The sequence below is a fragment of the Anarhichas minor genome, unplaced genomic scaffold, assembly GCF_050575085.1.
Source record: "Anarhichas minor isolate MPS153535 unplaced genomic scaffold, ASM5057508v1 ptg000137l, whole genome shotgun sequence".
NCBI classification, from domain to species: domain Eukaryota; kingdom Metazoa; phylum Chordata; class Actinopteri; order Perciformes; family Anarhichadidae; genus Anarhichas; species Anarhichas minor.
In genome coordinates, this window is record NW_027466583.1 from 939,882 (window position 1) to 963,816 (window position 23,935).

Here is a 23,935-nt window from a genome sequence, read left to right on the forward strand (position 1 = left end):
ACACTGTAGAAATACTCTGTTACAGTAAAAGTACTAATACCACACTGTAGAAATACTCTGTTACAGTAAAATTACTAATACCATACTATTAAAATGCTAATATCACAAAGTAAAAATACTTTGGTACAGTAAAAGTATAAATTCCACAGGGTACAAATACTAAGTTGCAGTAATACTGTACAGTAAAAGTACTCTTTTGAAGTAAAAGTACTAATACCACACAGTTAAAACATTAAGTTACAGTTAAAGTACTAGTACTACACCTTGTAAAACTACTGTGCATGTTATTGTATTTTGTATATGAACAAAGAGTAATACAGCTCAGTGTGTAGAACAGATAGTGGATCAAGTCATATCTTTGTGTATTTATAGTCTGTAATATGATATGTTTCTGGGGACTGGTCTATATATACATGAAGGAAAATGAACAACTGGCATCTTTCAGCGGCTTTTATTCTGAAATCCACACAAGGCGAAGGGGCGGAAGCGCGTCGTCTCGCGGCGCGCGGGCTTGACGTGCCGCTGGCGCTGATGGCGGCGGGGCTCGCGGAGGGTCGCACCGAGGAGGGAGCGCGAGACAGAGAGAGAGAGAGAGAGAGAGAGAGAGAGAGAGACAGGAGAGAGAGACAGACAGGAGGCCCCGGCGGTACCGAGCGGAGACACACCGACACACTCAAAGACCGACACACCGACGAAGGGTGAGGAGAGGCCCGCAGACTGACTCGAGGAGGACGGAGCGGTACGGGGGTGTTAGGTAGGTAGGGGGGGGGGGGGGTTGCTACACCACACACACACACACACACACACACGCACACACTCACGCACACACAGTCATATATATAAATACACATGTTAAGTACTGAGAGTGAGCGGATGTTGTTGTGATAGTTACACTTGTGGCCTTTATGTATTACTTATTATTGTGTTATAGTGTGTGTGTGTGTGTGGGGGGGGGGGGGGGGTCACATTTCTATTTTTACTGTAAATTACATTTTTAATTCTTGTGTTTTTTACAGATTGTTCTGTATTTTTTGAGTCAGATAATATATATTTTTTATTAATATTTCTAATTATCATGTTTAATTCTTCTTTAATCTGGTGGCCTCGTGCCTTAAAGGGCCCCTGACCTTTATTTTAGTCTTATAAATGATTTTAAAAAATATTGTGAGAATAAATATATATTTAAATTATAATTTATGAATACATTTAGTTTGATATTAAAGATTGAATCTTTATACAATATTTGATTTGTTTTGAAATCAGCTCGTCTACTTTTTCAGTCGTGTTTTTAATATTTTTAATATTGTGAAAACAATATTATAATTTAATCTTTGTTGTGTCCACTCAGTGATATTTATTGATTTGATTGGCATGAGCTGTATTTAATAATCTTATTTATTTAATATCTTATTTTTAGTTATTTGATGCACGTATGAATCTTTTGTGCTTTTATTGTGTTAAAAATGTGAATGTAATACTTTTATTAGTGTCAGGATGATGCTTTATGTTGTTTTTTATTGAATGGGGCAGAATTTAAGTTGTTAAACTGTTAAAATCTGATTTAATAACTCTGTCGGAAATAGTTCTGGTGTCATAACATATTTTTACAAGTAATATTTTCACTACGAGGGCCAAACTCAGAGCGTTGAGTGTGATATTTATGAGTTATTGAAGTATATTTGATTTCATTAGTTTCATTTTATTTCCGTCATTGTGACATTGTGATGAAAAACAGGTATTTTATTTAAAGTAATATGAAAAAGTACTGCAGTATCTTCAGCTAATGAGTTACTGGACTACACAGACGTTATAGTAATATAATATTATTGTAATATTATAGTCATATCATACAGGGCTTAAAATAATAAACTGGGAACAAGTAGGCCCGTTTTACAAAACAGCATATTTAAGTATTATTGGTTTATATTTAAATGTGTCTGCAGAAGCTCTTTTAATCAGGTACTCTGTTCACTACCTGCTCAGGTACTCTGTTCTCTACCTGTTCAGGTACTCTGTCCACTACCTGCTCAGGTACTCTGTTCACTACCTGTTCAGGTACTCTGTACACTACCTGCTCAGGTACTCTGTTCACTACCTGTTCAGGTACTCTGTACACTACCTGCTCAGGTACTCTGTTCACTACCTGTTCAGGTACTCTGTCCACTACCTGCTCAGGTACTCTGTTCACTACCTGTTCAGGTACTCTGTACACTACCTGCTCAGGTACTCTGTTCACTACCTGTTCAGGTACTCTGTCCACTACCTGCTCAGGTACTCTGTTCACTACCTGTTCAGGTACTCTGGTCACTACCTGCTCAGGTACTCTGTTCACTACCTGTTCAGGTACTCTGTACACTACCTGGTCAGGTACTCTGTTCACTACCTGTTCAGGTACTCTGGTCACTACCTGTTCAGGTACTCTGTCCACTACCTGCTCAGGTACTCTGTTCACTACCTGCTCAGGTACTCTGTACACTACCTGTTCAGGTACTCTGTTCACTAATTGCTCAGGTACTCTGTACACTACCTGTTCAGGTACTCTGTTCACTACCTGCTCAGGTACTCTGTTCACTACTTGCTCAGGTACTCTGTTCACTACTTGCTCATGTACTCTGTTCTCTACCTGTTCAGGTACTCTGGTCACTACCTGTTCAGGTACTCTGTTCTCTACCTGCTCAGGTACTCTGTACACTACCTGTTGTGTTTTAAAGACAGTTGCTAGTTGACAAAATAAACAAGGAGGGATGTGACCCTCTTCTCTGAGGTGAGGGGCCTGGCAATGCATTATGGGACTGACGGTCCTCAGAAGTACAGCAATACAAACATGTGTGTGTGTGTGTGTGTGTGTGTGTGTGTGTGTGTGTGTGTGTGTGTGTGTGTGTGTGTGTGTGTGTGTGTGTGTGTGTGTGTGTGTGTGTGTATGAAGAGGCATCATTGTGTGGTTTTGTGGTTTGAGCTGCTTCACTGATGAATATCAAACAGGCCTGTGTGACGTCCTGTCTATCAATAAACTATTGTCTTCTCTCTCTCTCTCTCTCCAGTTCAGGACCTCCTATTGGCCGTCACCCTGTCTGGCTCCGCCCCCACCCCACTGTACTACTACAGCTGCAGTAGTCGTTGTATTTGGTTGCAGTAACATTGAAACTGCCACTTTAGCTGCTGCTTCACTGTGAAATCAGAAGTATTTCACCTGCTAGATTAGCTTCATTTTGAAGCTACTTGCCGTTAGCGGCTAACAGCTAGCACAGCAATTCCACTTCACACTCTTCAGAAAATATAAATTTCTTTTGGAGAATAAATGACCTAAAAGGAAAATGTAGCTGCGCTTCGATCTGAGGTTTTTTTTTGTTGGTGTTTTGCTAGCTAACAGCTAGTTAGCCGCTAGTGGAGAGCGGTGGCGCGGGGCTAGTTTTTGCGGATCAGAGCGGGGGCGCGATGGAGTACCACTCCGGTGGCAGCCTGCCCCTGCTGGGGAGACCGCGGTACTGCCCTGGGGCCAATGCTAACGGAGGCTACCTGTGTGAGACGGGACACTGCTGCGGAGAGACCGGCTGCTGCACTTACTACTACGAACTCTGGTGTAAGTTGGTTGCCCTGTACTACCAGCTACAACGTTAGCATATAGCCTAGCACGGATTGATCCAGACTCCATTGAGAAATCGAGCATTTTAAGAGTTGTTTGTTTGTCGTTTTGAGGACAGACCGGACGAAGCATGAATTTAGACTTTTTACTAAATCGGCATCATTATGTTGTTATTTCGGCATCGTTTTTATCTGATTAAGGCGATTAAATCACAGTGTTTTTTTTTTATGCATACTGGTGTAGTAAACCAGCCAATGTGTGGTTTGCAAGAAGAGCTCTAGCTGGTTTACTACAGCTGTATGAACCCAAAACAAACATTATGCTGTGATTTTATTGCAAAACAACAGATAAAAATGATGCTGAAATAACTACATAATGATGCCGATTAGTAAAAAGTGTGAATTCATGTTTTGTTAGTTCTCTCCGCAAGACGACAAGCAAATAACTTTTAAAATGCTTGTTTTCTAAATGGAGTATGGTTTGATCAGTGCTAGGCTATGCTAACAATGTAGCAGCTCCATCGACACTCAAAATAACGTCATCTAGGTGTAAATACGTCAGCATGTTATTGTTTTCACCACACGGTTTGTATATTTATCCACATAGTCTGGTCTCTGTACTGATATGACGGTGTGTTCAGGGTTCTGGCTGCTCTGGACCGTCCTCATCCTCTTCAGCTGCTGCTGTGCGTACCGACACCGTCGAGCCAAACTGAGGGTTCAGCAGCAGCAGAGGCAGAGAGAGATCAGCCTGCTGGCTTATCATGGAGCCAACTCATACCCGTCCTCCATGCTGGACCTCAGTAAGACCTGTCTGTCTGACTGACTGTCTGTCTGTCTCTCTGTCTCTTTCAAATTGAATGTTTTTTACAGAATCTGTTTAAAGTAAACGGTTTATTTGTGGCAAGATTTTAAATGAAAACATGTCAAATTAAAATGCTTTTGATGAGGTATCACCAATTTAGGCTTCGTTTTGGCTGCTTTTTCTGACTGAATCATTTGTCACACATGATGTGTTCAAAGACCGCCGGAAAGATGAAAATCGGACAATAATGACGGGTTTTACAGCTTCTAGCTACAATACATGGTGTAGTTTTGGCGATGGTTTAAAGAAAACATGCTTTTCGTTCCCGCCGGCGGGTCTTGGGGTTCAGAGGGCTAATGAATCAAGTATTAACAATAGCACTTTAAACGTTATGTCAATGTTGTGTTCCACTTGTTTCCACTGCCCCCAAGTGGCCAAAAAGAACAATTGCAGGTTTCAAAGTATCATCCAAACTCCTTTGCTCTAACCTCGCTCCCCTCTGCTGTCATTTTAGGTTTCCTGGCATCTCTGAAGCTGCCGTCCTACGAGGAGGTGGCAGCTCAACCCTCCACCCCTCCCCCGCCGTACAGCTCCGTGTTCACCACCCCGCGGTACCCGCAGCCCCCCCGCACCGCCGATCCCCACCTGCTCACGCAACATCACGACCCGCTGCTGCACCGGCCGCTCAGCGACGGTCCCTCCTCCCTCAGCTCCGACAACAGGTAACAGCGCCGCTGACGCTACTGGGAGTACTGGTATCAATGCTACTGAAGCTACTAGTAGCACCACTAGTAGCACCTCTGGGAAAGAAGCAGTGGTACTCTGAATATTCTGGACATAACGTCAGCAGTTCAGGAAACTACTGATGACATGACTGGGAATGCTGGTAACAATGCTTGGAATACACTATTGGGAATTCTGGGTACAAGTATTACTGTTGTGAGCACTGATAACCCCTTTTGTTCCAATTTAAAGTAACACCATTGATAGTACTACCAGTGACAGTACTGTTAACTGCACAAATACTACTAGTAAGACAAAAAATGAGGTACTGGCACTACTGAGGCTACCACTACTGCAACTACCACTACTACTGCTTCTACTTCTGCTAATACTATTCATTTGACTACTGGCAGTGATACTGAGACTACTGGTGTTGCTACTATTACTACTTCTGCTACGACTATTGTACCCAAAACAACTGTAATTCCTTAAATGTGTCTCTCCTGTAGCTCCAGTTGTTCCTGTGACTCCTGCTGCCCCTCCTCTCCGTGTAGCTCCTCCCTATCGGCCCCCGTCACGTACGAGACCGACACGAGCCACGCCACCACACCCAGCGAGGCCGCACCCCTTGCTTTTGACATCACCATGGAGACCATCACGGCCGCGGCGACCTGTTTGGAGGTAAACGAGACCCGATTGGTCTCTGAGAGGTTGGTTGCCGCGGTGGCCATTGACATCGGGGATGAAGACGCCACCGAAGCACAGGAAACCGATGCCACGGACTCATTGGTTCCCAACCGGGCTGTTACTGTTGTGGTTGTTACCGGGTTGGCCTCCCCGCAGCCGCTGCTGTCTCCTGATTCAGAGGTGGCTCTTCCCGTTGTAACTACATCTCCCATAAAGCAACAGCGCAACCTAACACTGTGTACCCCAATAGTCAGCACCGTTAGCCCAGTTACAGTCCGTAGTCCAAGTGTTGTTGACTTATTACTCCCCTCAATCCAAACAATAAACATTGAGGGTCCAGCCGAGGGCCCCGAAACTACCCCTGCCCCAAAAATCACCTTAATGTCCGGACCCTCCACCCCAACAGCTAGCACTTCTGACAGCCCTACAGCCACCCAAACCCTCAAAACCCTCGATCTAACAAGAACGTTTGATACAGCCAATGTTCCAAGTAGTCCAAACTCAGTTCCAACCCCAGATGTTGGAAGGACTTTGGCCTTGATAACATGCTCAATCCCAGACCCAAATCCTAGTCTTGTGCCAATTCCGGCACCTTTAAACCTTACCCAAGTTCCATCCCTAGTACCTTCAAAACTTACCCAAGCTCCAGTCCCAGTACCTACTAACTTTACCCACGTTCCAGAACCAGTACTTTCAAACCTTATCCAAGTTACAGAACCAGTACCTTCAAGTCGTACCCAAGTTCCAGCCCTTGTACCTACAAACTTTACCCAAGTTCCAGCCCCAGTACCTTCAAATCGTACCCCAGTTCCAGCCCTAGTACCTTCAAAACTTACCCAAGTTTCAGAACCAGTACCTACAAACTTTACCCATGTTTCAGAACCAGTACTTTCAAACCTTATCCAAGTTCCAGAACCAGTACCATCAAGCATTACCCAAATTCCAGTCCTAGTACCTAAAAACGTTACCCAAGCTCCAGAACCAGTACCCACAAATTCTAGCTCTGTTATGGACCCAATACTTATAAACCTTACCCAAGTTCCAGACCCAGTACCGTCCAACCTTACCCTAGTGCCAAACCTACAACCTAAAATCACCATAGTATCCGACTGTGAAACAAACCACATTCTAAAACCTGCACATTCAGACCTTACCCTTGCTACAAATGCACCTACATTAGCCCATGGCCAGTTTCCAGAACTGTCACCTGGGTCAGATGTAGCACTGGTTCCTCCAAGCCCAATGTCAGGCTTACTCTACCACCCAGAGTCTGTTGCTGTTATTGTATCTTGTCTAGATCCAGCTGCAGTACCAGCTGGTTCAGGTCCTTCTGTGGTCCTGTCTCAATGGTCAGACTCAGACCTTATCAGTCCATCAGCATCAAATGTCCAGGCTGGTTTAAGTTCTGGTTCTGGATCTGCATCGTGCTCTAGCGTTGGTTGTAGATCAGGTCCACTGTCTGCTCCTACCCCAGTGCTCACTTTCATGACACCCGCATCCTCTTCTTCCTTTTCCTCCTGCCCATCCATAACCATAGAGTTTGAATCTTCTCAGTCTCCCCTTGCATCCTCACCCCCTTCCCTTCCAGCCCCAGCGTTACTCCTTGACCCCCTCACTGCTCTGCACCAGCCCAACAAAGGTGGATCTTCCTCCGGCCACGCTTCCTCCCTCTCCCCCTCGCCTCGAGCCACCCAGTCCCCTCCGAAACAGACTCTCTTCTCCCCTTGCGTGGATGTCTTTGAACCAGGACCTCCCAGCTGGGAGGACGGGGAGGAGGAACCGGAGGAGGGCAATGACGACGACGAAGATGAGGACATGGGAGCCGACGAGAGCCAGTATAGACACCGGCGCCTTACCGGCGACTCTGGCATAGAGGTGTGCCGGTGTCGGGTGGAAGAGGAGGAGGAGGAGGAAGAGGAGGAGGAAGAGGAGGAAAGGAAGGAGGATGGCAAGAGAGGAGGAGGTGGGGATAACAAAGGAGGTGGAGACACTGATCTCCATGACAGCGTGGACTGCCCCGCCAGAGGTCAGACCACCACGGGGGAAGGACTCAGACCGTGTAACTCCACCTCCACCACGACGCCAACGCCCGAGGACGGCGGCAAAGTCGTCATTGTCATGGAGACTGTGTGATTGGCGGAAGACCGGGGGCGGAATCAAACCACTCGTCATCCCAGACACGGGATGAACAGGAAGTTAATGACAGGGGGTCGATCCGAGTTTTTTTTTTCTGTAACCCGGGGAGGTTTTGAACGGAGAAGATTGCAATAGTGGAGTCACATTACTGAATGTAGCATCTTCAACATCCGTTTGTCAGACACGGCGTGAAGTGTCGGACGTTAGGAAGAGATTCAACATGGAAGCGTTAGCTCGTTACAACTGTGAGGTACTCAGATGTGGTTGGGAAGTATCTGCATGGAGAGGTAAATACTGCACTACAGAACGGCTGTCAACCATTTGGGAAATGTCCAAAAAAAAAGTTAGGACAGCAAGCCGCTATTTTGTAACTTTGGAGAGTTGTTTGCCAGACAGGAAAGCTCTTATTTGAGGTGCATTGTGGGAAATGTGGGATCCAGTGTTTCGGGAGGTTGACCCATACTAGAAAGTAAAACCAGGGGCCCCTACTCAGCTTCAATTTTGACCATTATTGTTTAAATCTGTCCCCTAACTTTGAATAATACAAATATTTTGAGTTCTTCTTTCAACCTGCATTGTTTACATCCATATTTACCAGCTAGACGTCTTTCGCAAGCACATTGCTACTTTTCTTGACCCGTTATCACTAAATCATTTGTGAAATCAAGGTATGTTAAATAACTTTAAACCAGGACTTATAAGCTATAGTTTAGCCACGGGATAGATTTGAATGATAACATTGAAATGCTAGCTTGCACTGGCTACTTTGTGGTGGCTATGGCTAGCTAGCTAACAAGCTGCCCTTTTCTTAGTGGACGTGATTAGCTCCCAATCAGAAAATTTTCACTCCTCACTTCCGATAAGACGAGATACAGACGCAGCTAGATATCCACTAAGCTAATGTGGCGTTCAGGTCACGTGTGAGTTGGAGCTCAGATCTACGTCAAAGTCGTAGTTGTAACCGGGAAACTCCAGAAATCCAACTTTGCACTTTATAAAGTACCAGAAAGAAAAAATATTGATGCTTCACATCAACTAAAAAAACATTGTTAAAGGGAATTAAAGGCTAATTTATTGGATGTAATCCTGTTTGTCCAATTATAAAACAGTGTTGAGTTGTCCAATGACGTCATCATGGGAGTCTTTCCCGTCACGTCCGTCACCATCGGGTGCTTTGACACAAATGATGTTTTTCTTTCTTGCGTCTGTCTGCCACCGCCAAGTAACAGACCTTACCTTTAAATAGTTGAACATTTAGCTCGTCTTGAGGGTGATGACGGAGGCTTTTGGAACCGTGCCGGGAACAAAGAGTGACTTGATGTGGGAGGATGATTCAGTCTGACTGACAGAAGGGACAAGACTGATTCACTCGTTAGAGGGGACTATCTGATGAAGATGTTCGGTGGGTAGCTTTATAAGAAGGGACTCGATCCTACGCGGAAGGTTTCAGGGTTTGGTTTTCTGTGCGTCAGCCTTTTCGGGGAAGAGAAAAAGCTTTTTGCATAAATAAGAATAAACAATGGGCACTTTTAGAGCGACAACAAAGCACCAATCAACAGACGGGAACACGTCATCGTTGCCCGTCTTTGTCTCTTTCTCTGAATTTTGAGGTCAGACACAACGACGCTCAGTCTAAACTCTGAAATATTCCCTTTCTTTGCTTCGTGCATCTCTGCGTTCATAGACACATCGTTCAGAACCCTCAATTTTGAATGGATTAAGTTCACATCGTCCTACAACTATTCACCAAACAAGTCGAACTTTTTTAGGGCCTTCAAATGCATTTAGGATTTATTCTTAGACAAACGTAAAGGTAGAGTATATTTAGTCAATTATAGTGTTTTTTTCCAATCACCTTAGAGTCTGAAATGAGTGAAGAGCAATATTATTAATCAGAAGCGTTGATAGAAAAGCAATGTTTTGTCATTGTTGAGTAAAAAAACTTGTTTTAATTCAAAATATAACACACTCGCTTTTTTTACGCACCTTTGGCGGATGAAGATCTTTCTAAAAACCCTTCTGGACAAATTAGAAGTTTTCTTTGTCAACAACTTGCAGATGTGACATTTTTAGCCCAACAGCAGCAGTGTAATGATTGTAAAGGCTGAAACAATTGAATATAAAGTATAATCTGATGAAAAAGGACATTTGACACATGTTGTGAAGTGGAGCTTCTAATGACGACCAAGACATGTCTGGTTTTGTACGGAACACTTTTACTGTCTGAAACTGCAGTATAACAACTGTTACAGTAAACAGAGCGCACTCTTGCACCCGACATCTATGTTTTTTCTTATCATCATCATTGTTGTCGTGAAGAAGCACGTATCATGCTACTTCCTGTCTCTTCACAGTAAAATCACTTCCGCTTTCATGCTCTTCACAATAAAAGTAAACATGCAATCAAACAATTTACAACAACACAAGACTAAGACAAAGATTAAAAAAATAGCTGACAATATTTTTGGACTAAAAGTAATGATGAACATTAAAAAGCTGCCAAAATTAACATTGCATCGACGTTAGTTGGAGCTTTTTCTGTCACATTTTCTTAAACCTGCTGCCACAAAGTGCACTTTGTTTTGTTTTTCTTTCCGTAAGCCGCGTTAGAAAGTTTCACAAATAACGTGTTGTTCCTGAACTAGACGTTAGAGCGACCTGGAAAGAAGACACCAGACAGTTAACGTCCGACCGACACCAGATTGAACTGGAACTCGTCAGAATGTTTGTTTTAGAGAGTAAAGAGGGAAGTGTTCCCGATGTAGCTTCGGGTGAGACGAAGGTCTCGGTCTTCAATAACCTGGTCCGAGCTTCTCTACGATGAAGACTTTACAAGCCCATTATGGACTGAGCTACCCATACGGATGCCCATGAGGGACAAATCTTGCCGTTACCGTCTACAATGGCGGCAGCTGGATGTTTAAATCCTGACGTCTCGGTCGTCGGTTTGGAAAAAACCCAACGCGCACAAGATTGGATTCATACGTGGATGGATGGTAAATGATCCAGTCTCTTGTTTTTTAAAACAAAAAGCTTTTGTGGCTAAATTCACAGATGTAGGAATCTGCCTTTGAGCGGATGTGGACTTCAAGCAGATTCTCCGAGTGTCGTCTTGTGGTATTCGTCTCCGATCGAAAGGAGTTCGTAGAGACTCTGAAGGACTTCCTCGAGAATGCTCAAGGGTGATACTGAGCCGTTGATGTTGTGGTTGATGGTGTTCTTTCTTTTTGTTTTTGTTTACCTGAACTAATAAGGTTATATATCTCCATGGTTACTGAGTGCCATTTCTACTTGACAACTGTTACTACTTAGCGTTAGATGGAGCTGGTGTGGACTTTCAACCAGAGTGACTGTTGTCTCAAATCTGTCCCGGTCGTAGCTCAGGTTCCCAAAGAGGCTCTGCAGCTCTGAGATCAGCCTCGGCTTCAGTCTTCAGCCAACTGATGATGGCCGATCCCCCCCCCCCTCGTACACGAGGCTGATGTCAGGGCCGGCCTAATGTTTGGAAACGCCGTCTTTATCTCTTTTTCTGTTGGGCTGTTTTTTAAAATCGCGTCGGTGGACGAAAACCTTCAAAAATGAGTCCTCCCCGCTAGAAGAGTTTCACACTGACTGGGTTCACATTCACAGGTCAGATTTGGTTTTAACTAAGAAGTTGATCAACCTCTACTAAAGCTTGGGACATCTAGCTTAAACCCAAAAAGACTGAACAAATCAAGTCCAAACAACCTAGATTTGAATAGCCCCTGTCCAATCGCTTCAGACTTGAACAGACCCAGTCTAACTTACCCAGACTGGTACAGACCTGGTCCAACTGACCTAGACTGGATCAGATGACCAGGTCCAACCTACCCAGACTAGAATACTACTACCAACCGACCCAGACTGGAACAACGGACTAGGTCCAACCGACCCAAACTAGAATACTACTACCAACCGACCCAGAATGGAACAACGGACGAGGTCCAACCGACCCAAACTAGAATACTACTACCAACCGACCCAGACTGGAACAACAGACTAGGTCCAACCGACCCAGACTGAAACAGATTCAGTACAACCGACCCAGACTGGAACAGAAGACCAGGTCCAACCGACCCAGACTGAAACAGATTCAGTACAACCGACCCAGACTGGAACAACAGACTAGGTCCAACCGACCCATAAATGTAGGTAAGGGGCGGAGCTGGTTCCTTTGAGGGTAAAATGGCCATTTTTAACTCTGAAACCCAACACGAGACAAAGTTCTCCACCTTAAACCTTGAGATCAGAGAAAAGGACCGGATTGACATGTGAACCCAGTCAAGGTTTTAGACAACTCTTGGATCTTGGCCTCATTAACTGTTCTTATTTAACCGTTTTGGGCTCTTTCACTTGTCCCATGAGGAGATTGGAAGCAGCTTCACCCGTGGTGTTTGACAAAACTATTTAATTTACTAGAAACGTCCATGTGCTCCTTCTATTTTTAGTCTAAAGAGCGTTTTTATCTCGTCATCTCTTCTCTGCTGTCCTTCCTGTTTGCATGAGGTTTCTGTCGGAGGAGCGGAAGAAAGCCGAGAAGAGACTTTAAAATCCCTTAATGTTACGATAATAACGACGCTAAAGTAATACTAAATTAATAGTGTGTGTGTGTGTGTGTGTGTGTGTGTGTGTGTGTGTGTGTGTGTGTGTGTGTGTGTGTGGATGTGTGTGGATGTGTGTGTGACCTAACTAAACCAGCCTGTTCTAAAAGTGTGTGACGATATACTGAATAAAAACTGTCAAATCTACCACCTGACTGTCTCCTTTCATCCACTTATAATGAAAACACTGTCACCACACTGGAGATCAATCGATATTTATTGATTAAAAAACATTTGGGTTACAAAAAAATCACGTGAAGTCACACTACATATTTACTTCTTGTTTTAAATGACGTTTAAAGCTCAGTTTAAACTCGATTTTAAACTTGATTATATTCCACTGCGTGTCTTAGAATTAGTTAGCATAGCGTTAGCATGAAGCTACAAAAGGGTGAAGTTGAAACAGCGCAGCCACGAGCTAGCCTAGCGTTAGCTTCTTTACTGTTTTTAGAGATTTACAATGAGTCATGTTAGCCGCAGACGTTAGCGATGCTAATTAGCTCTTTACATCATCCATCTTCTTACTCTAAATGGAAAATATTTTATGAAACAAATTAAGCTAACTCCATGACAAATTTAGCTACGTATTTTACCTTTACTTTAAGGAATTCCTGAAAAATTTAACTCATTTGAAATCCATTTTAACAAATAGAGCGCCGCAGGTATGATGTAATACACTTTAACGGCCAGACGAGGGAACAGGAAGTGGAAAAAATGCTGAGTCATTTCCTGGTTTTAGGATAATACCTGCAGCTCTCTATACTTGTGACATTATTTTAGTACCAGTGTAAATGTTTTTAAATCATTTTAAAGTCGGAATTTTGGATTTTATTGTTATTTTTTTTTATTTGAGCGCGACAATAAAAGGTTTAGGTTTTCACGACTATCTGCCCCTCCCTCTTTCTTCACTTGGCCCCGCCCTCCCACCCCGCCCTCGGAGTGACGACGACCTTATAAGGTAACGGCTGCAGGACCACGCCCAGCCGCCCCTGCAGGTTGGGCGGGGGGGCCCCGTCCGGCAGCGTGAAGCTCATGCGCTGGAGCAGAGAGGACAGGAAGAGGAAGAGCTCCAGCCTGGCCAGCGATTCGCCGACGCAGACCCGAGGTCCCGCCCCGAACGGCAGGAAGCAGGAAGGGGAGAACCTTTGGCCCTGGTCGTCAAGGAAACGATCTGGAGAAGGCGGGAAAACCGGTGGTTTGTGGTGTGTTCAGGTGCAGTTTATTGGAGTTAGATATCTGAGGTGGTTTTGGTGGTGGTTTACCTGGGTTGAACAGGTCCGGTCTGTCCCAGTGTTGGGGGTCGTGGTGGATCGACCACATGTTGACCAAAACACGAGTCCCACGACGGACAGAGTGACCTCCAATACTACGACAGACATTTATTGTCACAACTCTTTGTTTTGTGTATAAAATGACAAATAGTCCAAAACCCAGATATTCACTTCTTATCCCCAATAAAATACCCTGAAGTATCTGAAGTACCTGCTGTCGGTCATGGCGGTGTGGGGGATCAGGACCGGGCTCACCGGGCGGATCCTCATGCCCTCGTTGATGACGCAGTCCAGGTACGGCAGCCGGCCGCGGTCCGATGTGCACACCGCCCGCTCGCTGCCCACCTGCTCGTCCAGCTCCTTCTGCACACGCTCCTGCACCTGGAGGGGGCGGGGCATAACAGCCACGATGATTGTTTATTATGATTGTTTATTATCAACAACACGGACGGGCATCGACAGTGATGGAGGAAGTATTCAGATCCTTTAATGAAGTGAAAGTACAACAACACTGTGAAACACTCTGCTACAGTAAATATACTAATATCACACTTTACAAATACTCTGTTACAGTAAAAATTACTAATATCACACAGTACAAATACTCTGTTTCAGTAAAGATAGTAAAGATACTAATACCACAATACTACCACAACTAGTAGTCGTGTCATCATGCTCAGTATATAACAGTTGTAGTAGTAGTAGTAGTATTAGCAGTAGTAGTATTAGCAGTAGTAGAATTAGCAGTAGTACCTCTGGGTGGTGCAGCAGGTAGACCAGGATCCACAGCAGCGTGGTGGACGTGGTCTCCACTCCGGCTCCGAACGCCTCGGCTGCCGTCATGAGGACGTGGTCGTCTGTGATCGTCTCATCCTCAGACCCCGAGGACTTCACACCGCCGTCTGTCTTACCCTTGAGCAAGGCATCCAGAAGGTCACGGGGGTCACCGTCACTCAGTGAGGCCTGGATTCAGACCACAGAAGAGGGGCGGAGTTTCTTACTGGTAAACACACATCTACATTTATTGATAGAGTAGAGCTGCTCGGTCTGGAGGGACGAGGGATGAAGGACGAGGGACGTTACCTTGTGCTCCTCCAGTTTTCGTGACAGCAGTCGGTCTCTGACGATGATACAGTCCTTCAGTTTATTGAGACACTTGTTGGGAAAGACCTGAAGGAACAAGGACAGACTGTATGTGTCTGTACTTCTGTCCTTATTAGGACCAAATGAGTTATAGACATCGAGAGTGAGGACATTTTAGAAAGTGAGGACATTGAAGAGTGAAGACATTGAAGAGAGAAGACATTGTATAAAATCCTGAACATTTTAGATTAATGTTCATATTAATCTCTTTAATCAGCACATGAATGCAGAATCTGGAGGAAACGGGAACATTTAGGAATCTAAGACGTTGTGGTTGCCGTTGGGTTCAGGTGAACGCACCTTCATCCAGGGGTAAATGTCCACCAGTCCTCCTCGGGCAATCGTCTGCACGATGCCGTCATTGTATCGCATCACTTCCTGCAGCTCGGCATCACCGTGGCGATAGGTGGCGCTGAACACCAGCGTGCACACGACGTTGGTGACAGCCCGGGTCACCGCGGCAGATGGGTCGAAGCCGCGCCGCCCGCCGGACAACAGCTCGGCACACAGACTGTCCACTGAGGACAGAACTAGAGAGACATTTGTATTAAATATGATCAAATACTGGACGGCTGCTTCATTTAAAACAGATACATAGTTCATGTTGTTTAAGTATTTCTTTCATATTGAAATTGTACCTTTTTCTGGTCCATACTACTGTTTTTATTTTCTCTTGCTATGTTCATTTTTATACACCAATGCATACATTAACGAGTCCTTCCAAACATTAACGAGTCCTTCCAAACATTAACGAGTCCTTCCAAACATTAACGAGTTCTTTCAAACATTAACGAGTCTTTCCAAATAATAACGAGTCCTTTCAAATATTAACGAGTCTTTCCAAATATTAACGAGTCCTTTCAAATATTAACGAGTCTTTCCAAATATTAACGAGTTCTTCCAGACATTAACGAGTTCTTCCAGACATTAGCGAGTCCTTCCAGATATTAACGAGTCCTTTCAAACATTAACCAGTCTTTCAAACATTAACGAGTCCTTCCAAACATTAACGAGTCCTTCCAAATATTAACGAGTCCTTTCAAACATTAACCAGTCTTTCAAACATTAACGAATCCTTCCAAACATTAACCAGTCTTTCAAACATTAACGAGTCCTTCCAAACATTAACGGGGTGGAGTACCGATGTCCTGCAGTCGGCTGCTTCCTTCTCCAAACAGAGTGAAGGAGTTGTGGACGATGCGGCGGTGTAACTTCCAGAGAGGAGTGTAGTCTGAAAACGCGATGTCTTTACCTCCTCGGGTCAACAGGTCGGTGGTCACCTGCAGAAGAAAGGATGGACAGAAGAGGAAGAGATAGAGATGAAGATAAATGATGACATGTTTTTAAATAGTATCATGTAGTAGAACTTTACTCTCTCGCTCTCTCTGCATGTCTCACCATGCTCGGACGTCCAGCGAAGTCTCTCCCTCTCTGCTGTAGAACCTCTCTGGCGTGTTGATGGTTGTTTATCACCAAAGTGTAGTGAGGACCCAGGTAGAGAGCGAACAGAGACCCGTACCTGGAACAAAAGATTAACGAGTCCTTCCAAAGATTAACGAGTCCTTCCAAAGATTAACAAGTCCTTTTAAACATTAACGAGTCCTTGCAAATATTAACGAGTCCTTTCAAAGATTAACGAGTACTTTTAAATATTAACGAGTCCTTCCAAAGATTAACGAATCCTTCTAAACATTAACGAGTCCTTCCAAAGATTAACGAGTCCTTCTAAACATTAACTAGTCTTTCCAGACATTAACGAGTCCTTTTAAAGTCCTTCCTTTAAAGTCCTTCTTCTTAACAATATAAACTAGTAAACTAATGATTTCTTCCACTCAACAATAAAGAATATTAACTAGTTAACATCAATAACTTCTTCCAATTATTATTGAACAATATTAACTAGTCTTACTAGTTAATAGTTTAATGAGTCTTTCCAAACGTTATTAAACGTTAAAAAACACTGAACATGTTCTACTAAAAACATGGTCGTCGTCTGCAGGAAGCTTCCAGGACCACAAACCCTGGAGGAGGGTTCTGGTTCAGGTTCTGGTTCTGGTTCAGGTTCAGGTTCAGGACTCGGTGGTCTTACCTGCGGCCCAGCTGGGTGAAGAGGAGGTGAGGGGGGAGGCCTCCCCCCAACCAGGGGAGGCTGCCCAGGACGGGGAGCCTCGGCAGGCACGGGACGGAGCACCGGGACGGAGGTCCAGAGGACGGAGGTCCGGTTCGGTTCAGGAAGAAGACCACCACGGCAACGATGAAGAAGACGAGGAGGAGGAAGGAGGGAGGGAGGGAGAGAGGGGAGATAAAGGGAGGAAGAAAGGAGAGGAGATGAGCGAACATGGCTGTGATGATGAAATGGAGGAGAATGAAGAGGGAGACTGAGGAGTCCTGGTTTTAATCTTTATCTCACCATGGAGAAACCTTGGAGAGGTCAGAGGTCATGTGTGTGTGTGTGTGTGTGTGTGTGTGTGTGTGTGTGTGTGTGTGTGTGTGTGTGTGTTTATCCTGGTCCACAGACCTTGGTGTTATCAGGCTGCAGGTCAGAGGAGAGAGAGACGACGTCAGCATGTTTAGAACGTCCTTAAGTTTAAAATCAGTCTGTAGTTTAACTGAAGGAGAAGAAGAAGAAAAAGGAAGAAGTATAAAGTAAGTACCACCTCATAACTGCTCTGAAGTACAACACTTGAGTAAATGTACTTAGTTACTTTCCATCATTGCATTTTAACATCAGCTTGTTTTGTTCACTTCACTGCCCTCTGCAGGGGGAGAGCTGCATTGTGGGTAATGTAGGCGCCAGGATTTTAACAGGAAAGAATAATGTGTTGAATAGAAAATAGAGGATATCTTGTGTGTGTGTGTGTGTGTGTGTTCTTTGTACCAGGAGGTGGCACAGCGCCATGGCAACAGTCTCTCCTCCCTCGCCCCCGCACATCCTTCCATCCTCCTCTTCTAACAGTCTGTTCATGAGAGAGAGAGAGAGTGAGTGAGGGTCTCTTCATCCTCTTCTTCTTCATCTTCGTCTTCGTCGTTGTCCGATTGGTCACATGGTTATTTGTTGGGTGCAAACACAAACGTTGGAGACTTCACGAGGATGTTATAAACAGTCGTAGAGCGGTGGAAGCTTGAAGCTGCAGTTCCTCTCTTGGCCACTAGATGCTGCTCTGGAAGTGACTGTCAGTGTGTCACAAATACCAGGATATATATATATATATATTATTTACTATTCTTTATGTGATGTTGTCGCTTTAATGTTCTATTATTTTATTTTACTACATTTTTTTATTTTATTAAATTATCGTATTTATTTTACTGAATTATTGTATTTATTTATTTTATTTTACCAAATTATTTTAATTTACTAAATTATTTTTATTCATTTATTTATTTTACTTATTTATTTGTTTAATCGAGTGACGAGCTTGCTGCTGAGCTTCTATTTCTTGACTTCATCTTTTACATAACGCCCTGAATCTGCTCCCGTCTCCATGGCGACAGCATGAGTGTCACATGTGTGTCACGTGATAGGTGGCGGTCTCCAGACGAGGACAGACGGTCAGTGAGACAGAGACGGACCCCTCTGTCTCTCATCAGAAGGTCCTCTGGTTATAAATAATCTGTGATGACGACTGAGATGTTAAAAACAGGTTTCTGCTCATCATCAAATAGATTTGATTTGTTGTTGATTCCTTTCTGACGGTTTCTTCTTCGTCCTCTCTCACTGTGCCAAAATAAAATGCTAATTTTTATATGATTTAAAGGGCCGGTGTTCAGCGCTTTCATTGAAGTTTAATCACCTGAACACGTTCGTGACGTCGCCCACTGGTTTGTTACCGACGTTGTAAAGCCCCGAGTTAGAGTCTTGGTTTTTGGCCTTCGCCAACTGGATTTTCGGCCATGCCATCTTGGTTCTTTTGGCCGTCGCCATCTTGGTTTTTTAGCCGTCACCATCTGGATTTACGGCCATCGCCATCTTGGTTCTTTTCTTGGCCGTCACCATCTTGGTTTTCTGGCCGTCGTCATTTTTTTTTCCTGCCGTCGCCATGTTACCAAGGGGGGGGGGGGGACTCCTCTGGTTGTATAGAAGTCTATGAGAAAATGACTCTACTTCTCACTTGATTTATTACCTCAGTAAACATTGTAAACATGAGTTTATGGTCTCAATCTCTAGTTTCAAGTCTTCTTCAATACAGCATGATGTTCATTTAGTACATTATGGTCCATTTAGAGTCAAACAGACCATAAAGCAGGGGATGCTTTAGGGTGGGGCTACATGCTGATTGACAGGTTTCTACCAGTCCAAATATGGTCACTTCCTGTTCAATGGCTGCAAAAGAAACCAAGATGGCGACGGCCAAAACGCAGAACTCAAAGCTTCAAAACGTCCACAAATCAACAAGTGACGTCACGACAACTTCGTCCACTTTCATGTCCTACGTCACCTGAAGGCCACCATAGTTCTCTGACACTCATGTAAAACTATGCTGTCTGTTATTATGATTGTTATGGTTATGATGGTTGTGATGGTTATTATGGTATGGATGTGAAACCAAAGCATCACCAACCTGAACTCCAACAGGTGAGGAGAGACACTAATGCATAAACAACCTTCAGATGATGAAACTGGGATCCTCTTTCTTTATTATTTCTTCCTCAATAACAACAAAGCCTCGTCATCATCCTCCTCATCCTCCTCTGCTGCAGCCCCGCGTGAACCCTCCGGTTGCATAATCTCTCTCGTGTCGCTCCGCTGCCGCAGTGAAGGGAAACCCAAAAAAAAGAAATCTCGTTACGTGTGCTCTCCCGCCTGTCCTTTTATGGTGCGGGGATACCCGCCGTCACCACCGGAAGTGGCCCATGTTTGGGCAGCTACGAAGCGGCGCTGCGGGAGGGAATCCCTCGCGCACGGCACCGACCAATGAGACCGTTAACGGGAGTTACCTAGGAGACGGAGGGTATAAAAACCGGAGAGCGCGAGGAAGCACCAAGCATCTCTCTGCACTAACGGGACTAACCGGAGCACACCGGGAGATAACGGGATTAATAACGGGAGTCCCCGACATTCGACTGATCAATCGAGTTCATCCAGCTCATCATTTTATAAACCGTCATGCTTCTGGAGCGCGAGGACAGCTGCTTCATGTCGGAGTTTGAGGACGCGTGCAGCGCGTGGGTGGACAGCGTGGGCTCGAGCCCCATCAGCGACGGAGCTGAGTCCGACGTGGGGTCACCTTTCTGCCAAGGTGTGTGCGTGTAATCAATCACAAATCCATATTTGATATTTATTCATGATGTGCATGTTTTTGTGCATAATGAGCTGCAGGTGTGAGGTTATACCTTCACACCTGCAAACAGTAACAGGTGGTTATTGATCAGCTGTTTTGCATATCGATCACAGTGATTATGCAACATTAATAACACCTCCTTCTTCTTCTCTCCTTCAGTTTTCTCTCCGGGAACCGACGCCTCGGACTCTGATTTCTTCTCCGACTTCAGTGACTGCTCTTCGGACACTCTCTCTCCATCTCTCGGCTACACCGGCAGCTTCTTCTCGGAGCCGGAGCCGGTGGTGAAGGCAGCACCGGCGGCAGCAGCGGAGCTGAGCAGCACCGCGGACGCGATCCTCAACATGATCACAGAGATCGTGGGGATCTGCACCGAGATGGAGCACGAGGACACATCCTCCTCTTCTCCCGCGCTCTGCACTCCACCTGCGGATCTCAGCTCAGAGTCGAGCACCCTCCCTCCTCTTCCTCTTCCTCCCACGGTGGTGGTTTCACACCCGGTGGTTGTTAAAAGCGAGTTCGTGAGCTCCAGCTGCAGCAGCGGGTGCGCACACTCTTCGATGCCCGGGAATGATGCTTCGTACCCGGGCACAGCTGACTCTCTCCTCCCGCTGTCGGCTCTGGAGCAGCAACAGGTGGACGTGTCCGCTTTCATCGACTCCCTGCTGAGCTCTGAGGCCGGCCAGGGCGACCTGAAGCCCGGCTGCGAGGTGAAGCAGGAGCCGCTGGGTCTGGAGGACTGGCTGAAGAGCCTGATGGTGCCGGTTACCGGGGGAGATTCCGGTAGCTACGTCATCGGCAGATCGGTGGTCAAGACGGAGCTCGAGCAGAGTTTCTCCCCCCCCCCCTCTCCCCTCCACCCTGGACGTTCATCTCCTCTCCTCCCTCCTGCAGGGCGCGTTCCCGATAGTCAACATCGGCGGCGCGCACGCCGCGTGCGCCCCCAAGCTGTCGCGCGGCGGCAGGAGAGCTCCCGCCAAGAAGAACGGACTGAAAGAGAAACCGTACCCGTGCTCCGTGCAGGGGTGCGAGCGCCGCTTCTCGCGCTCGGACGAGCTGAACAGGCACGTGCGCATCCACACGGGACAGAAGCCCTTCCAGTGCACCATCTGCGCGCGCAGCTTCAGCCGCAGCGACCACCTGACCACGCACACGCGCACGCACACCGGGGAGAAGCCCTTCTCCTGTGACGTGTGCGGCAAGCGCTTCGCACGCAGCGACGAGAGGAAGAGGCACGGGCGCGTGCACGTCAAGCAGCAGCTGCGGGCGCAGATGATGGCCGCATACTCCCTGGCCCTGAACGCGCCCGGCGTCTGAGCGCGCGCTCCCGTTTTTCCGATTTGGCTGCTGCAGGAGCGAAGTTCACGCTTCCGGATTTTGAACCGACCGGTGACGCGTCAGAGAGAGACGTTTCCATGTGACGTCACACTGAGCAGATGTTATAGACAGGTGACCTGGCCCACTCTCACGGCGCACGCGCGAGACGACAGTCCCGCTCGCAGGAGGGTGATGGTGGATTTAAAGAGTTCAGGTCTGAGTGTTCCGGTCTGATCCAGGACCAGCCGGTCCGCCTCCGGACCCCCATGGTGCACGAGACGCTCCTGGTGGTGGACTCTCTCTTAAAGGAGCTTTGTAAAAAACAAACACTTTTTGGACTTTCGTTTCCTGCATGAGGACGTGAAGAACGTGAATGTGTGACGTCAGAATGTCGTGATGTTGCTGTTTTTTAATTCTATGAATATTTAATGACACATATCTCTATTTTTATATCTATCTCTAGTGGTCTACCTCTTTGTGTCGCGCTGTTTTACAATACGAGAGAGAGATATTGTATTTATGTATATATTTATAAGAGATAAAGAAGATTTATACGGAGGATCAACATGAAAACACGATGTCACTTTTCTACACCTCTGGTGCACTGATGCATTGTGGGAGGTTGTGTTCCCTCGTTATTTTGCATGGAGGATGCTGCTGTCAATAAAACAAACAAACAAACAACAACGAGTCTGTTTCCATCATCTTCATCTTCACCTTCTTCACGCTCCTGACATTTTATAACAGGCTGCTGTTGCTGGGCAACAGACGTTGAAGGTTGCGTTGCCGTGGCAACAGCAACTTGGGAGTTTTCAAACCAGACATACAGGAAAGGCTTTTCAACATCCCATAATATATATATATATATATATATATATATATATATATATATATATATATATATATAGAGAGAGAGAGATATAGATATAGATATATAGATATCTCTATATATAGCATCATCAGTAATCTGCTCACTGTAGTTTATATTTTTTATCACACACTCACGCCTGTGGTCTAGTGCCCCCCAGTGGTCACCAGTCAGTACTACATCTCCTCATGAGTGGTGGAATGTCACTAAAGTATTGTACTAAGTACAGTGTTGATGTACTTGTACTTTACTTGAATAACCAGCCAATAGACTATAAATAAATGTAACATACTGCAGATATTAAAGCAGATATTAAAACACATTTTACTGTACTTTACACTTTAACCATATTTAGCTGATAATACTTCTTCCATCAGATTAGATAACAAGTAACTTTTATTCTATTCATCTTTTGTCATTACTATTTATTATTATCATTATGATTATTATCATAATAATTATATATAAATATATATAACTAATTATATAATGATATTATATAGTATATAACAATAATAGTATTATATAATTAGTTATATATATTTATATATTATTATTATCATTACCATTATTATTATTATTAAAAAGGAAGGAAAAAGTACTACAATATTGTGTAAATATTTTTGCTCAATTAAAAGAAAAGTTTTCTTTACTCAAGTAGAAATAAGATTACTTGTGTAAAATGTACTCCGAGTACACATTACTGTTACACATTAGTAAAAAGGGAGGGATATATATATATATATATATATATACACCTTTTTAAAGTAGAGGTACAAGAAGTAACTTTAAATGTAGTGAAGTTATACTTTAGATGAAAACTACTACAAGACAAGTACAATTACAGATGTTCAAAAATGTAAGTTATGAACCAACATGCAGGTATTTTATCTATAAAGCACAGGAAGTTATCAGGACTTAGTAAGTACAAGGACACAGTACTTACTAAGTACAAGTACATTACTCAAGCACTATACTGCAGCACAATACTGAGGTACTTGAACTTTCCATTTTCTGCTACTTTAAACTTTTTACTTTATTTATTGTTCAATAATAAAAACATATATTATTATTCTGCACAATGAGTACTTTTACTTTTGTTAATTTCAGTATATTTGATGTACTTTTACTGCAGTAAAACACAGATTACAGTACTTTTTACTTCACAGTATTTCTACTTCTGAATAGATGAATCTAAGCCCCGCCCTCTTCTGCTCCGCCATCACATCACAACTGGCACGTCACCGGCTGCACGCCGCGAGGAGGGGGCGCGCGGGGCGGCGGTTGGATCTCCTTCACACACACACACACACACACGAGGCAACGGCTGCACGCGACAGTCCAGTTCAGAATCGAGCGAACTGATCGATCCGCGCGAGGACGGAATGAGCTTCTTCAGCGGGAAAATAAAAACGGCTGAAACTGACCAACTGACGCAGCGTCACGTGCACGTGCACAGGTGAGAGTTGAGTTATTTACCCGGTAAAATCATGACGTAT

At 44.7% G+C, this 23,935-nt stretch overlaps 2 protein-coding genes and 1 pseudogene across 3 annotated transcripts; 2 read left to right on the forward strand and 1 right to left on the reverse strand.

The window, feature by feature from the left end:
- The first annotated feature begins 509 nt into the window (after positions 1–509).
- On the forward strand, positions 510–12,702 carry LOC142943452 (uncharacterized). Of its 2 annotated transcripts, XR_012952056.1 has the most exons (6): positions 510–754; positions 3,042–3,580; positions 4,224–4,385; positions 4,902–5,109; positions 5,620–11,957; positions 12,084–12,702. XR_012952056.1 is itself a non-coding variant. In XM_076084978.1 (5 exons), exons 2-5 carry the CDS (start codon positions 3,436–3,438, stop codon positions 7,928–7,930), a joined length of 2,826 nt encoding a protein of 941 aa, XP_075941093.1. In that variant the 5' UTR covers positions 510–754; positions 3,042–3,435; the 3' UTR covers positions 7,931–12,702. The 2 variants fall into 2 exon arrangements, 1 of the variants encoding a protein (XP_075941093.1); XM_076084978.1 differs by having other exon boundaries at positions 5,620–12,702.
- A 58-nt stretch (positions 12,703–12,760) lies between these two features.
- Positions 12,761–17,572, reverse strand: cyp17a2 (cytochrome P450, family 17, subfamily A, polypeptide 2). Its single transcript, XM_076084985.1, has 9 exons — positions 17,059–17,572; positions 16,368–16,488; positions 16,111–16,249; positions 15,270–15,499; positions 14,910–14,996; positions 14,580–14,789; positions 14,038–14,207; positions 13,818–13,921; positions 12,761–13,726 (listed from the first exon to the last, which is right to left on the reverse strand). Exons 1-9 carry the CDS (start codon positions 17,307–17,309, stop codon positions 13,461–13,463), a joined length of 1,578 nt encoding a protein of 525 aa, XP_075941100.1. The 5' UTR covers positions 17,310–17,572; the 3' UTR covers positions 12,761–13,460.
- Positions 17,573–20,076: 2,504 nt separating this feature from the next.
- Positions 20,077–22,232, forward strand: LOC142943461 (uncharacterized; annotated as a pseudogene).
- Positions 22,233–23,935: the final 1,703 nt, after the last annotated feature.